Source organism: Crocodylus siamensis, chromosome 2 (genome assembly GCF_052110815.1).
Source record: "Crocodylus siamensis isolate JL-2025a chromosome 2, ASM5211081v1, whole genome shotgun sequence".
NCBI classification, from domain to species: domain Eukaryota; kingdom Metazoa; phylum Chordata; order Crocodylia; family Crocodylidae; genus Crocodylus; species Crocodylus siamensis.
In genome coordinates this window covers 251,282,235-251,298,321 of record NC_143396.1, presented here as the reverse complement: position 1 = coordinate 251,298,321, position 16,087 = coordinate 251,282,235, and the positions used below count along the sequence as shown (strand labels likewise).

General features: G+C 46.2%; 1 protein-coding gene across 1 annotated transcript; it reads left to right on the top strand.

The window, feature by feature from the left end:
* Window positions 1-294: 294 nt before the first annotated feature.
* CLEC14A (C-type lectin domain containing 14A) lies at window positions 295-3,970 on the top strand. Its single transcript, XM_090034982.1, has one exon. The coding sequence runs from the start codon at window positions 378-380 to the stop codon at window positions 1,683-1,685; it is 1,308 nt and encodes a 435-aa protein (XP_089891108.1). The 5' UTR covers window positions 295-377; the 3' UTR covers window positions 1,686-3,970.
* Window positions 3,971-16,087: the final 12,117 nt, after the last annotated feature.

The following is a 16,087-nucleotide window of genomic DNA, read 5'->3' as shown; positions in this document are numbered from 1 at the left end:
CTGAAGTCTGAGAGCTGAGTGATTGTCCAACTGAAAATGTGGCTCTGTCTGCCTGCCTCATGCTGCTATCCGGTTTGCTCACGGGGGTGTAGGATTTTCTTTTCCTTCAGTCTTTCAAACACATCAGCTTGGTTTAAACGCTACCGTTTCCTTACTGCAGTGGGAGCTATTTGTCATCTGCATTTCAGCAAATCAAGGAGGTTAAGGTCAAACCTCATTCCTGACACATTTCCTCTGGCAAGTCTATAGGAGGGCTGTGGCCTTAGATTGTTGTGAAAAGGACTCAGCTGGGGCTGTGCTTGTTTACTCCTGCAAGCTCTGTGAGTGCTAGCATTTGTTAACAAAAAGCCTCCTTTACTGGACAGCTGGTAGAGGAGATGAATGGAGTGATTCCCTTGTGCCTCTTACTGCAAGCCATCTACATGCTATGCAATGGGGCTGGGCAGTCCCTCAGCAGCCACACTTGGTGCAGCAAGACCGGCACCTGCTACAGTGTTCATGGGGCCAGAATGGCTTTCCATCAAGCCTGGGATGAATGTGCTCAGCACCGGGGTGCCTTGACCCAGGTCAGAAATACAGCAGAGTTGTGGGACATCCTGGCTCTTGTGAACACAGTCACAGCAGGCTCTGGTGCCTTGCTCTTTTGGGTTGGGCTAACTAGGAAACAGCAAGAGTGCACCCATCCAGAGCGACCACTGCGGGGCTTCTCCTGGCAAACCAGACCCCAGCAGGACCTCAAGGAAGAGCCTTCAGAGCTGGACAAGTGGGTGAAAGAGCCGACTAGCTCCTGCACCACCTCCCGGTGTGCAGCGCTGCAGGTCACTGCAGGACAACCCAGCCTGGAGCCCTGGGGCTGGAAGGAGCAGCGCTGCAATAAGACGACCCAGGGCTTTATCTGTAAGTACAAGTACAATGGCACCTGCCCCATTCTGCACCCACAGGAAGCCCTTAGCTTCATCTACCAGTTCCCTGATGACCTTCCCAGAGCCAGCAAGGGGTCCAGCCCCCCGGGCACTGTTCTTAACATCACCTGCCCCAGCCCCCAGGGGGTTGTGCAGCTGGTCTGCCAGCTGGGGCGGGACGGCTATACATGGACAGCTGCTGAAAAGCCCATTTGCTTCTGTCCCTCTGGGTACCTAAACAGCAGCACCAGGAACTGTGTAGACCCCCATGATTGCCTCAGTGCCCAAGGCACCTTTCTTTGCATGTGTGCACAGGGCTTCCAGCTTGGGAAGGATGCAAAGTCCTGCACACAGGATCCCAGGGGCTGGACCACAGCAGTGCCTGACTTGACTCTGTCATCATTGCCAACCCTTGCTCAGGGAAGCTTGGATGTGCCCTCTACAAACTCCCCTGCCCACACGAGTGCAGCAGTAGGGATGTTCTCATCCTCCTTCAACTACATGTTCATCCTGGTCATCTTTGCTGTGGTGGTGCTGGTGATCCTGGTCATGACCACACTGGGGGTCTTTAAACTGTGCTTCAATAAAACACCTTCCTCCTCCAGCCAATATGGCAGACAGCCAGCAGCTGCAGCAGAGAGTGACCCCGAGGGTACCACCACACAGTCTAACTCTGAACACTCCCTGGAGGCAGCAGCCAAAAGCAACCAGCCAGGAGGAGACGAGGCAGAGACACCACAAGGGGAGCCCATACCTGAGGACGGAGCTCCCCAAAGGAATTAGGAACTTCCCTGTGCACTGTGGACAGTCAGGGATAAATTTAAAATGAAACAACAGTGACTTTCCTTCCTGTGAGTTCCAGCAGCTCAGCTGGCAGCTCCCACTCCTTCAAAGGGAGGCTTTGACAGATTTCAGACTCTCCAGGAGTGACGGATTTGGCAGGGTTCCAAGGAGACATGGAAAATCTCATCACGTATTTTTTAAAACATCCTTCTATAAACTGCCACACAGCTTGGCAGGCCTGCACAGGGCACTTCAGCAACCCTGGAAGGAGATCCATGGGGTTTCTCTGGAACAAGACGCTACTGAGGCTTAATGTGCATCCAGCCAAAATTGTCAGACTTGGTGCCTGGATTCAGGCCTCTCCGTCAGTGGCCACTTTTCCAGGGATTCTGATTACCTCCAAGTTTTGATTTCCCTGAAGGGTTTTAACACACTCTTTAAACAGCAAATCACTAATGTAGATGCCTTTTGTAAATACGATAGAGATGTATCAATGCCAGCAGGTTTTAAAAAAGCAAACAAATGGCGCTTTACTTTAAACTTGGTCCATTCCCTCAGTGAGCTCTGTGTATGCCAAAAGACATAGTGTGTCACTTCAGCTGAGCTCACCTGACATCTGTAAGGATTGGATGAGGTAGTGTGAATTGTTTGCCACTTTTATCTAATAGCTAATTGAATCAGCTTTAGCTAAAAGCCCCGCTGAAGTGCCCGATCTGTACAGATGCTGCAGAGCCAGGTAATGCACTGCTTCTTCCAGTAAAGTACAGTTTGTCTGGGGTTTTTTTAACATATGCAAGCGGCCATAGAAGCCTGATTTTCAGAAGTGCTGATCACTTGCATTTTCAGATAAGGCTTCACTTAGGAGTTTGTGGGTTCATACAATCCCTGAAAGATGGCCTTTTGGTGCCTCCCTATAAACAGCCAGGAAATGTTGGCCCACGTGCCTTATTTGATAAGAGTCAGTGCCATAGCAAGGCTGGAGGGGCAGGGCGAGGGGGACGACCACCCCAGGCACCAAAGCAAAGGGGCGACAATAGGCACTGCCTAGCCCAGCTGGAGCATGGGACAGAGCTGCGAGCCACTCTTTTGGAGGCATGTAGGGATGGGGGAAGAGTGGTTCCCGCCGTTGTGTGCATTCCCCCGGCAAGCATGGGGGGGGGCATATGCCCCCCAGGATCTGTGTACAGGGTGAGGGCAAGCTGCCACTGCGGGCTTTGCCGCAGGTGCCAAACTTTGTTGCTACAATACTGGTAAGAGTAATCCTCTTTTGTAGAATATTTGAGTGGCACTTGCATGATTTAATTTTGTTCTGAGCAGAACATTGGAGATATGAACCTTCATCAGCTGGAAGAAACAATGACCCAAGCACTATTCAGACATGCAGATTAAAAAAAAATTAAATTCATAGCTATGTTTAGAGAATACACTACTGTTGGGGTGGCAGGTTAATGAAGTGTTGATTTTCTACTTGGGCTCATCAGGGAAAAGGATGTTTCAGAACCTAAATAACTGTTTAATTGTGTTTCTTCAGGCAATGTTTGCATTTGGATTATATCTGATCAACATAAAAACTGTGGAAAGGATTGCACAATCCCCCTTTTTAATTAAAGGTTTTCTTTTTTTAATTTTAACAATTTTTGTACCAAAAATTTTCTGAGTTCCAGAATTGAACTCCCAGATGTGGGCAAACTTTTCAAGATACATATAGAATTAGAAAGTGTACATGGGTCCAATTATGTCCCAGATCCTGTTCTCGTTAGCAGATGGTCTTGGTGGGGTTGTCCTGGGGGTGAGAAAAGGAAAATTTCCTTCTGTGTGTCCTTCGTAAGTGAATGTAGTCTCTTCATTTGTGATTTCCCTTAGCAATTCCCAACAGTCAGTTATCACTCTGATCACACAGCTTGCTTTCTTGGCAATTCAGAATGCTGATACTCACTTCCAATTATTGTAATGTTGATTCTCAATTAAAGTGTTAATGCTAGCTATTGATCTAAGCTCTATGAGTGCAGTAGGACACAGGTAAACTGGAGTTCCTCCAAACCTGTAAGCTGTCCTGCACAAAAAATACTTTTGTTCGTGGAAATAAGTTTGAGCCCTGCAATGTATTTTTCTAAACCATCTCTTACATTCCTCTTTCTCTATAGCTTGCCTTTTAACTCCCCCTTTTACTTTGGACCTCCCAATTCTGAGAACAGAATTAAAAAATAAATAAATGTCCTGACTTTTTTTCTTGCAAAGGTGACCTAGAAAATGTACTCTAGTGTAAAGTGATGCTACTATTAAAGTGTACCACAATTATATTTGTCAAAAAATCATGGAATATTTAGAGTTTGTTCTCAGTCAATCTTTGGCACCTCTGAAATGGGTCCTTGGTAGGGGGATCCCTTACATTTGTAAGGCTCTGTGCTGTACAAGGTACAACACATACTCCATGTTCTAGTGAACAGGATACAGGACTGGATGTCAGGAGACCTGAATCCTTCCATTCCTAGATTTGCAGATAAGCTGTTTTCCAGTTTTATAAGTCACTCCTGTCTTCTTTCTCACCCTTCTATGTTACATGTGGAGCTGGTAGTACTGCACACTGGTAAGGTTGCCATCATTTTTCATTATAACTCTGCTTTGAGTGGCTTATAATTGTGCCAAATGTTAGCTGACTGGGCTGACTTATCTCTGATGAGTCTGTCTCAGGCTGACTTCTTGAGGTGATAGCAGCCTTCTTCCTTTCCCAGATTTGTGCTTAATTCCCTCTTTTCTTGAGGCCTGTAGCCCAGGTAACTTGGGTATATACTCCCCTTCTCTAATTGAAAGGGACTGTTAGCTGGCAGGTGTGCTGTGGGGAGGGAACTGCAGACTGCTCAGTTTCCCTCCATCCCTATTGAACCAGGCCAGGACACTCAGGGGACTTAACTATATACATATTTATTTACATTAACTCATCACAAGGGAAAGGAACATGGATATAAACATATGTACAATGTATAGATAGATTTATAAGTTATCTAAACCAGTAACATAAACACTACCCTCTGGGTAAATGACATAAAACCTTATATCAGTGCTCTCATATACAGGTAAGCCACAGATAAGTATCTGATCTGAAACAGATAAACCCCAAAGATAAAATCAATCCCCTTTCAGGAGCCCTTAACTAACAAGGGGGTGACTCCCCCCCCCCCCCCCCCCGTGGGAATCCTCTTTTCACTGCAACTCACGGTTCCCAGGCCTGGAGGGTGGCCCTCGTCCTCTGTGCCAAGCTGCTCTCTCTCATGCAGTGGCCTTTGCGGGGGTCGCTGTCCGCTGGAACAGGGCTCCTCTATGCAGGGCTTCTGGGGCCTCTGGCTCAGCCCTGTCTGCTGGCTCAGTAGCCCAATCACTGTCTGGCTCTCTGGACTCAACCTTTTGCTATGGCTCAGAGGCCTGGGCTGCATCGTGCAGCACTATGCTTGTTCCCCTCCTGGACCCTCTATGCAGCGCCTCCTGCACCGAGCTCCCAGCCTCATTCGGGGGGTTTAGGACCTGAGCCAGCCAAGCGCGCCAAAGGTCCTACTCCATGCACCGTCCTGTGCACTGTGTCTCTGGCCGCACGCCAGAGGTTGCAGACCTGAGCCGCCGCACACAGCTCCCAGGGTCTGGATGCCATGTGCCAGGCTGCACACATGACTGAACTCCTCTTGCTGCCTCCTGATTGGAGGATGAGCTCCATCAATCAAAACAGCAAGATTTCAAGCCTGGGACTGAACCCCATCTCCATAAGGCATGCCTGCTACATGCCTTTGAACTTTTTAGCTGTCTCGCTCCCTCCTGAGTTAGAGTCTATCTTTTTCATGTTCTTTTCCCTCCTTGTTTGTGTTTTTTTACCCATTTATGTTTTGGCATGTCCCTCCCTCACCCCCTGCCCTGCAGAGCCAAACTTAGGGCTTTGGCAGCCTCCTCCAAGTCACTCCTGCTCCTTTTAAGATGTTCTATTTTTACCTTATTTCCCTCCTCTACCTATCTTTTTTACTGTTTATTTTCAAACTTTTACTTTTGCCTGCTCCCTTACCCCCTCCACCCCTCATCCAGATAGCCCTTCCCCTGCTACAGGAATCAGAGACTTCTATTGTTAACGTTTTCCATGCCAGCCAGATCTAACACACAGCCTCAGTCTGCAAAGGACTCTTTGTATCTCTCAAGCACCCAAGGCCTGTGACTCCTCACCCCTGTCTCTGTTAGGATGGGGGAATGCATCTGAGAAGCTGGGAAGCTACAAAAACATCAGATAGCCTATCCAGGTCAACACCGTATGAGTGCTTTAAGCCTTGTAAACAAAGTGGTAGAGCATGGCATCACAATTATGGGTGTTTTTGGCACCATGATGCCTTTGGACACCCTGGCCATAAGGATCCTGCTGTCTCCCCACCTTTCCCCTTCCACCCTTTCTCAACAATGACAGGCTGACTGAGGATCTGTCATGTTTGGTAATATAAAGAGCCCCACTCATAGAATCATGCTTGGCTGTAAGGCCCCTGAACTTGAGCATGTCCTGTCCTTCAGGAGACATTATTATCCTGAAGGATGGGGCCAAGTCCTTAAGAGACACTTTGCAATATACACGAGGTGAGCACATGGTACATATATCCAAGGGAGAAACGGTATGCTTTTGTTGTGGTGGTCCCACTTACCTGGATGGTCAGTGTCTGCTGCAGAAGCAGACAACTTGACCCATGCACTGCTCTCCATCTACAAGGCCATCTCAATCCAAAATAAGAAACAGAATGGAGGAATTAAGCCTTCCCTGTCCCTGATGCATCCAAATCTCTTCTGGGGCTATTGGCACTACAGAGTCAGACTCTCATCCTCACCAACCGCACCCTGCCATTCAGGAGAAATCCTGATTCCTGCTACTGGGGCTGAAACCCAGGAGCAAAGAGTCAACCCCAGACTCTTCCTGTAAATTTTCACTGCCCCTCAGGTGGTTATTACTGGGGAGCTAACCTCCTGCCCCACCCCCTCCACTCCCTCACAATCAGGAAAGGCCCTATTTCCTACTCAGTGCAATCTCAGCCCTGTCTTGCCAACACAGCACAGACTCTGTGCAGAGGCAGAGCTTAGTCTGGCTTGTCTTACAGCCTGAGAGGCAGTGGAGGAAACCACCCTCCCTTCTCAGATCTCTGAGTCCCGAAATAATGAGATGGAGTTTCTCATCTCACTGCTGCCCAAGCTTGCGAGACATACTGTGTTTATTGTTTCCTACCCCTTCATCCATGAATGGCAGTGAGAGCAGTGAACCTGTTGCCCTCTTGTCCCTCTCTGTGCCTAAGACCAGCAACAGGGTCTGCTTTGGTATCCTGTCTAGGAAGTCACTGTACATGTGGACAGTTAGGATGTGTCCAGATGAGCGCACATGTGTGTTTCCCTAGGGACTGCTACTTGTCCTAGGGGAACACCCATGCACGTAAGTTCTAGTGCATGGCAAGTTGCCCTAGGTGGGGTAGGGGAGGCTGGGGCCAGGACCTGGGCTGGCCCCAGCAGCCTGTCCTAGGGACCTCTCAGGGCTGCAGTGGTGGCAATGTGGTGCATGGACCCTGGCTAGCAGCTGGAGTGTGGCTCTGGTCAGCTGGGTTCCAGTTTTGGGTGGCACACATTGCTGCTATGCCATGTGCCAACCCACTTTTTATAAGAAATGGGGGGGTGGGGAGGGGGTTGACACTGGGATCTCTTGGTTTTGAAAAAAATTCACTGTGTTGTAAATTAGCAGCGTGGCAAATGCCTGCACGTGCAGCATGTGAGGTTTGCAGTGCTGGAGACAGGTCCAGACGTGCCCTCAAGGTGGACTCATCTGGACATGCCCTCAAAGTGCATCATGTCCACATTCTTACTACTGCCCTGACATGACTTGGGGGCAGCATCTAGCAGCAGCAGAACCAGAGCAAGCCCTCCCAGCCTGATACACCTGGTACAAGATGTCCATCATCAACATGACCAGCAACCTCCAGTGATGGCTGTTGTATGGGTCCATGGCTACTGACACCTTTGTACACCACTTAGAGCCAGCAGCATTAGCAGACTGCCCTTCTGTAAGGAGATCGAGGAGACACTCCTCCTGCCTTCCTGGACTGCTTCAAGCTGTGACTACTCTTTGCTACCCTCAGCACCCTCTTTGCCACACTGGATTTTGATTTCTGTGAGACAATGTACATTTCCTCTGCCCTGTACTGAGTGGATGGGAGCATGGTCTGGCTGGCTAATTTCCTACTGGCCCAGGCCAAGATGGTGACGCTGGAAAGCCACAGGTACTCTGTATGTTCTCCCTCAATGGTCCAGCATGACACAAAGTGGTCTATGTTTTGTAGAAGGGGGAAGTGCCCAAGTTTAAATTGTTTCAGAAATGAAATTAGGGGGAAACATTGCATTTCCCTTGTTAAAGAATTCTTAAAACCATTTCACTGAGAAGCTTTAACACAGCTATACTTTGGAGCAGGATTTGAAACTTGGCAAGTGAATAACCCTGGTATCAGGTATAGGCAGATCTTCATGGAGATACCAGAAGGACCAATCTGTGAATATTTTTTTCAAATATATTTATAATTACTTTTATATTTAAACAAGGTTGGGGGGGAGGGGGGGGGGAGAGAGAGAGAGAGAGACCGGGCTGATTCTGTGTTTATTGAGATGTATGCATATCAGACAAATGAGTAAGTTATACACATTCAGTCTCTACCCAACTGCTGTTGTTCATCAGTGAAATAACTATTATAGACCTGTTTTTTGGTCCTGACACTTGAATCAGTGAACAGTAGGGAGTTTTTGTTTTAGCCTTCAATTGCATTCAATTGGTTTTCTAAAATGGTCCTTTTAAGTAAGAGGTAACTTTGCAAAAGCCAAGCGAGGAAGCATTCCTTTATGTTTTTTACTAAAAATCCTCAAGTCTTTCACATTTCAGACACTAGGGACATTTTTACACGTGCTCCAGGAGATGTGGGGTGGGGGTGTGGGGTCACTTTAATTAGTGAGCTGCATTAATTAAAAGCACTCAAGCATCATGTGTATCAGTGTCCTCTGAACTGAAAAATGATGGCAGGGTGCTTTGAACTGAAGCTCATCAAATGAGCTTCAGTTCAAAGCATCCTGCTGCCAAGGTTCTCTGTAAGCTGCACGCGTGCGCAGCCATGCGCAATAAAAAATCTTGCCGTGCAGTAACTTTTTAATGCCGCGCACCTGCCTGGAGAGGAGCTGGGCTGCGGCTTCCTGTAAACTTTGGGCACAGAGTGCAGCGGAGGCACCAGGGCTGGCACGGGACAATTACTGGTGGTAAGTTACCACTCGGCTGCACGGGGGCCACTCCGCTCTGCTCCTCACTCCTCACCATGTTGGCATCCCTACGGGGAGGGAAAGTGATGCAGGGCAGGCAACAGCTCCTCCCCGAGGTGAAGCAGGGGCAGGAACAGGGGCTGGGGCAGAGCCAGGCACCACACGGGCTCTGCCAGCTCTGGGGAATTGTTTCCCAACCCCTTTGGGCAAGCTTTGCCCTGAGCCCTACCCGACGCCACGTACCTTCTCCAGCCACCCTGGGCCGGGGAATGCAGAAACTGCCTTTTGAGAGATTTGTGGGTCATAGCCCCAGGCTTCAGGGCTTCTGATGGGCTGGGAGAGGGAATGCTGATCACCTGAAGGAGCCTTGGACATTGACCACAGCCAGAGGTGGGAGATGGGCTGGGAGAGAGGGGTTTGGTGCCCCTAGAGGTATTGAGAGAGCTGCCAGGTGCAAGGACTGTGGGGGTTTTGCCTGCCTCTAGCATGGGGCATGGTCGGCTGTCTAGGTCTGTTTGAACACATGTGGCCCTAGCACTGCCGTGGCAAAGGTCTCAGTGCTTCTGTTGTGTGTCCTGCTCCCATCCTATGGGCCACAGTGGAGTTTGGGGGCAGGGGCTGCCCTGGATCTACAGTGTGTGAAAGGGGCTGGAGTGGATGTTGTGGACCCCTTTGCACAGTTGTCTGCCAGCATGTGTAGGAGCCCAGCCTGGGATTTCCCAGAAGGTTTCTTCTAGTCTTATGCTCCTGAATGCAGGTATTCCCCGGTGCGTGCCAAAAGAGGAGCGTGCTCATGGGCCAAAGCAGCATGCTCATGGACCAAAGCAGCCAGCTCGCAGACTGAAGCAGTGCACTCATTGATCTCTACACCTTAGAGGGAACGTTGCCGGCTGCTATTTTTCAACATGGAGAAGCTGATACACATGGCAGCAGTCTGCTAGAGAGCATTTATTTCCATGCTGCAGCAGCAGGGCTGGTCCACAACTTTTGGGACCCCCTGCAAGAAATATTTTTGGGGCCCCTTGCCCCAAAGAAACCGGCAGCGGGGTGCCAGGTGGCAAATGGCTGGATGTGAAGATGGCAGCGGCAGTGGGCAGGGGCAAGTAGCTGGATGCAGGGGCAGAGGTGGATTAGTGTTTACTGGGGCCCTGGGCAAATACAAAATCAGAGACCACCTCCCCCCATGGGAGCTGGGCTTGTGGGGGTCGGGGGGCAGGGCACCTTCCCCTCCTGATGCTGATGTGGGAGGTGGTGGGGACCATGCCAGGCTGAGGGTGTGGGGGGCACCTACTTGCCTCTTCTCCCTGCTCCCTGCCCTCCTCCACTCCCCATCCCACTATCGCCAAACATACACACACACAAACACACACATAGGCGTGAACACAGATGAGCGCACACTACTCTCACTCACTTTCTGCACATGGACACACAGACACAAGCATACTCTCCCTGCCAGGAACAGAGACACATGCATGCATGTACGCACACACAGACACACTAATGTGCACATGCAAATGGGTGCGCACTCTGTTCACTCACTCTGTGCACATGGCCACACAGACACAAAGATACTCTCCTTGCCAGGAATAGAGATGCATGCATGCACACTCATGCATGCACATGTACTGACACAGTACCTCGCATCCTGCCATGATGCGCAGATCCCGCCTCCCAGGCTCCAAACCCCATACATACACCCACAACCCCCCACACCTTCACAAATACCCCCTCCCCCCCAGCACACACACAAAGTTCAAAAATAGCCTCTCATAGTTTACATACCAAAATCTCTTGGTTTCTAACAGCTGGTCTTATGATTTTTGACAGGGTGAGGTTGGCAATACTGCTTTGATTTTATGCCCTCCCCCACTAGTCTGGTTGACATCTGACACCTGCAGATAAACAACCTGCTGATCTCTGGAGCCCTCCTAAATTTGCATTCCCATAGAACAGGTTTCTAAAGACTGTTTTTTCATACCTGAGGAATGTCTGACCATCTTTCATATCTCTCACCATTTTTTATATCTATTTTTTTGGGCCTGAGAGGGGATGTGGTTGTCCAAAAGCTTGCAAATAACAACTTTTTTGCAACTATTTAGTTTGTCTAATAAAAGCCATCACATCTACCCAAAGACTCCAGCTACAAGTCAACACCCCCACCCCTGTTTCTCACCCATTGTCTGTGGCATTTTCATTGACTGGCATTCTTGCATATTGGCTTCTGGGATAAGCCATCCTGAAAGAAAAATGAAACTGGCCAGCAGCCAGACTCCATTCCTTGTACCTCAGTACACAGCAAATGCAGTCAGACTGGTAAAACCACCACTACAAGCTATCTTTTATTAGACCAACTAAAATAGTTGGAAACATTCTTTTTTTTGCAAGCTTTTGGGTACAAACACCCTTGTTCAGGAAAGGAGGGCAGCTGCAGGTTTTGCAGTATAGATTAACCAAGTCTGCTCTGACACGCTGGATTTCCAGCACATTGGAGCTGGCTCCCTGCACGTCTATAGGAGCCCTTAATCTTCACCAAGGCTGGATAATTGTTCATATGGTTTTGTTTTCTCAAGACTAGATGATTGTAATTCTTCGTTTTCTGATTGCTACTGCACATACAGCAAAAGCCGAAGAGATACTAAGCACCTGCAACTGACTTCAGTGTTTCCAGAACCTCTCAGGATTTGATTCATAGGATGACATTTATTTAAAACATAGGATATCCTTGAATGCATTCTTCTGCATTGATAGCATTCCCATTTCAGTTTTTATAAGACCTTCTTGTCAAATTACATATTGATTTCAAAATTCTTTTGCTTTCATCCAAGACTCTTGGTTGGACCAAACTTTTAAACATTTTTTTACTTTTATTCATTAAATCAGTATGTTTTATAGGTTTTGGGGTAATAATTTAATTTAATGGAAACCAGGGCATTTTGCAACTGGTGCCTATATACATGTTCTGAATTGTTCTGATTAGAACGCATTGTAACAGACTTGATTAATCTGTTTCATTCTAATCAGAATGCTCCAGTGTGCTGCACTGTCTTGTGTATTCAGCAGCCCACATTTCAAAATGGTGGTTGGTTGGGGCGCTTTAACTGGACATCATCAAGCAAGGCTTAATGTGTCTCTGCTGCCATTTTGAAATGCAGAACACTGAATACAAGACACTGCAAGTGTTTTGGTTAGAATGGCTCTCTAATTAACGCCCCCCCCCCACACACACACACCAGAGCACATATATAAGCACCCTAAGTGAACAGTTATGCAAGGCACTATTGCACGTAGAAGTTTTTTGTCCATTGCATCTTTCAAAGCAAGACTAACTGACTATAACTTTGCTTATAGCTTCTAATAGTGAATGGTAAATATTGAAAAAAAATTTTGGTTTATTTACATTACCTGGCTACATGACTATGGAACACTAGATAAATCATAAATTTTGGGATAGTCAGGAATGGAGAAGAGACAAGGTTTTAAAGCAGAGAATTACCCCTCAATAAGCCATTCCTGGGATGGCTTCAGGGGGGCCATCAGGAGAGGGAGACTAAAGAAGGCTTCTTCTTTGGGAGTCCCATGGCAGATCTTTCCCCAAAAGGGGCTGATCCATGATAATATGCAACATATCCACCAATAGGATTAGGCCCCAGCAAAATGCAATGGGGTTTCTTTATTTTTTAGCTGAGCTACTGGAGGAGGAAAGTGGTAGCATTCAATTTTTGCTAGGGATAGATGGAAGTGTCTAATTTCAAGAGAGGTTTCTGGGCTCTGGCTCCTGAGTGGAGTCTAAAGTCATGTGCTTAGGCTCTGGAGATGGGTGTGAGATAAAACAGAATCTTAGCTAAGAGCTTCTTATTGGCTAGCTGTAGGCTGCATCTTGAAGAGTGGGACAGAAGTGACCTCCAGAGGTTGGACCTGGGAGTAGAAATTCATAACTCTACTGGACAGTAAAAAATCTGGACTTAATATAGACAGTGTTTTTATGGCTCATTACAACCTAACATATACTACCAATAACCTCCCTGAACTTCACAGATAATAATTATCCCTTTCTTGAATGGTCTAGCTCTCCCACTAAAAAGATCGCCTATTATGCTGCACTACTTTTGTCTTCTAAAAGCTTCTGTTCACACCTTTTCACTCCTCTTTCACAGCCCTTCTCCATCCCTTCAAGGAGACTGCTTGCAACTGCATGGAATCTTTTCTGTAATAGGGAAGCCTGTGTAGGCATAGTCAACTCATAGGAGAGGCCCCCCCTCCATAGGATAGGGGGAGCATGTGACCCTCCTGGGATTGGCACTACCACCACTGGCTTCTGCGGGCGGTTACCACTTGCCACTCACCCCCCCACCCTGCCACCCACACTGCTGCCAGCATCTGTGGGTGGTTGCCACTTGCTGACGCCAGCAGCAGCATCTCTGGGCAGTCGCCGCTCGCCACCCACCACCGCCTCTTTGCTGCTGATGCCACTGTTGCTGTCTGTGGGTGGTCCCCACTCGCCAACAACACTGCTGCCTACAAATGGTGCTCCACAGTCTCGGGAGGCACCAGTTGTTCATGTGTGTAAGCTTCTCTCTCAGACTTGAAGAAGGGTACTTGATGCACTTGTCCAACAGCCCTCCCAGCTACACAGTTGTTTGAGTAAAAGATATCACTACAAATCCTCACTTCTCAGACATTTCCTGGGCCATCCTGGGTACACCAGTGCTCCAACCCTACATGAAAAAGAAAAGTTGTTTTAAATATCAGAAATGGAAGAACCCTTTAAAGCAAATCTGGCCCACATAGGTACTCTGGATATTGTATAAGCTGTATGTGGTTTTGCTTCACAATATACCTTTTCTCATATTCTCTCACTTTGTTTTTTACCCTGCCCCAGTGCACCATTTTAGAATCCAATGGGTGCATCTACATGTTCATTAATGTGCAGTTACTGCACATTGAATTTAGTACTTGTATAATCAAGTACTAAATAAATGAATAGTAACCAGTTACTGCAGTCACACCAACAAATACTTTTTTAGTGATACTATCACACACTAGCCTAATAATACTGTGCAGTAGTGGACTAGCACTGTTTATGCTGTGATGCACTACTGCACAGTATTATTAGGCTACTGTGCAGTTAGCATCTTGTGTAAGTGTGCCCTATGTGTCTAAATGTGTTTGAAATTCATATTTTAATACAAAATAAACTCATAAATCCACTTCTAAGGGATTTACTGAATGTTTAAAACCAGAGGGTATAGAGGGGAGGAAAATAGTTTGTACTTGTTTCAGTACACTGTGTAACTGAAATTTGAAAACAATAGGTAGCTGCCATACATGCATTTTTCCCCACATACAACTGCTAATACAATAAGCAAAATGCAATTTTCAGCATTGAAAAGTCAGTGCAGGTTTTATCATTTAGTTTAGTTGCAACTGAATCAAGTCAATAATGAGTTTGGATAATTCTAGGGAAGAGGGGTTTTATAAACAGGAAAAAAATGGCAGTTGTTTGCAGTAATAATAACTGTACTTTTGATTGCCTCATTCTACTTACAGTGAAACACTACCTTTTTTCTTCAGATTCTCATTCTGATTTTTCAGTAGGTAACTAGCACCTCACTTTCTTCTGTGCATGTCTAAAGGCTAGAAAAATGAGAATTCTGGTCCAGGACTTGCCGTGGTAATACAAATAATAGCAGTGGTTCTCTTAACATCTGTGGAGGTGTGTTAAAAAAAGGGAAAAACTACACAAGATGCTTCATGCACATTGGACTAATTCTACTGCACGTTATCATGGCTGGCAAAAACCATACTAATGTGCTAATGCACAGTAGCTTTAGTCTAATGCACATTAAGCATCCATCACACAAAAAGCATTCTTCTATGTTAATGCGCAGTAACGCCGATTACAGTATATTACACTAGTACCTGTTATTCTGTAATTATGGTATATTAATGACCATGTAGATGCACCCACAGAGAACCACATACTTCTATAAAGATTAAGTTTGTTCAAACTTTTCATCTACAGCTGCATCCCATTGCCATCTCTTTAATCTAATCTCTAATCCTTTAATTCCTTCTAAGGTAGTTATAGACATCATCTGGGGGTTGTACATGTCAATTATGAATATATGGCAAATATTTGATGATTTATAATCATCTTATGATAAAGAATAAAATTTTAATCTCCTGAAATATGCTTTAGTAATGATTTATACTACAGAAAGCTTGATTAGTCTGTTATAGGATTAAAGTGAAAACTGAAGGTAGCCCAGGGTAAAATTCAAATATTTCAAAGCACTTTAAAAAAAAAAAGTACTATAGTTTAATGAAGACTTAAAATTGAACAGAATTTAGTTCTCCCTTAGGAAATAAAATTCTGCTATCATTTAATCAAACATCTTCATACTTTAAACCACCTTATCTTTTTTTGATTATTGCATGGGATTCAGCCATTCTATCTATAATACCTAATTCCTTCTACAAATTACATTTTTCTTTTTTTCTGGAGGCATCCATTCTTTCATGTTACAGATAATGCTGCACGGTGGGTAAAATTCATCCCTGTGCAAGAGAACAGCACAAAATCTGTGCAGTCACTTAATGCTGGTGATGTACTCTTCTGAGGGCTTGATTAGCACATGTCCTTATGCTGACTCTATGCATGCAGGTGGATTTCATCCATGATACCCAGATTCCCAGGGAAACTTGGGGTTTTTTTTAAGTGTTTCTTTCTTTTCTTGGTACTATCATAAGAGTTTTGGAAACACTTGTTTGCAAAATATAAGTTTTAAAAATTTGCAAGGAAACTCAGGCAAGGTTCTATCCACCTATGGATGACATAAATTCTCACTACATAATTTTTCAAGTGTTTGAACTTATAAGGCCATGGTCTGCAAACAAATCAACAGATCCATCTGCTAATCAAGGAGCAGCACATGGCCTATAATGCATTAGAACAGTACAATCTGTTTCTCAGAACATAATTACCAGATCTAATATATTGGCTTGATAATTACATTTTATACTACCATTGGAAGTCTACACTTTGGTTTCTATTTAGATACTTCCCTCTCTACCCTGGCAATGAATCTGGTGTAACTAGCATAATTGGC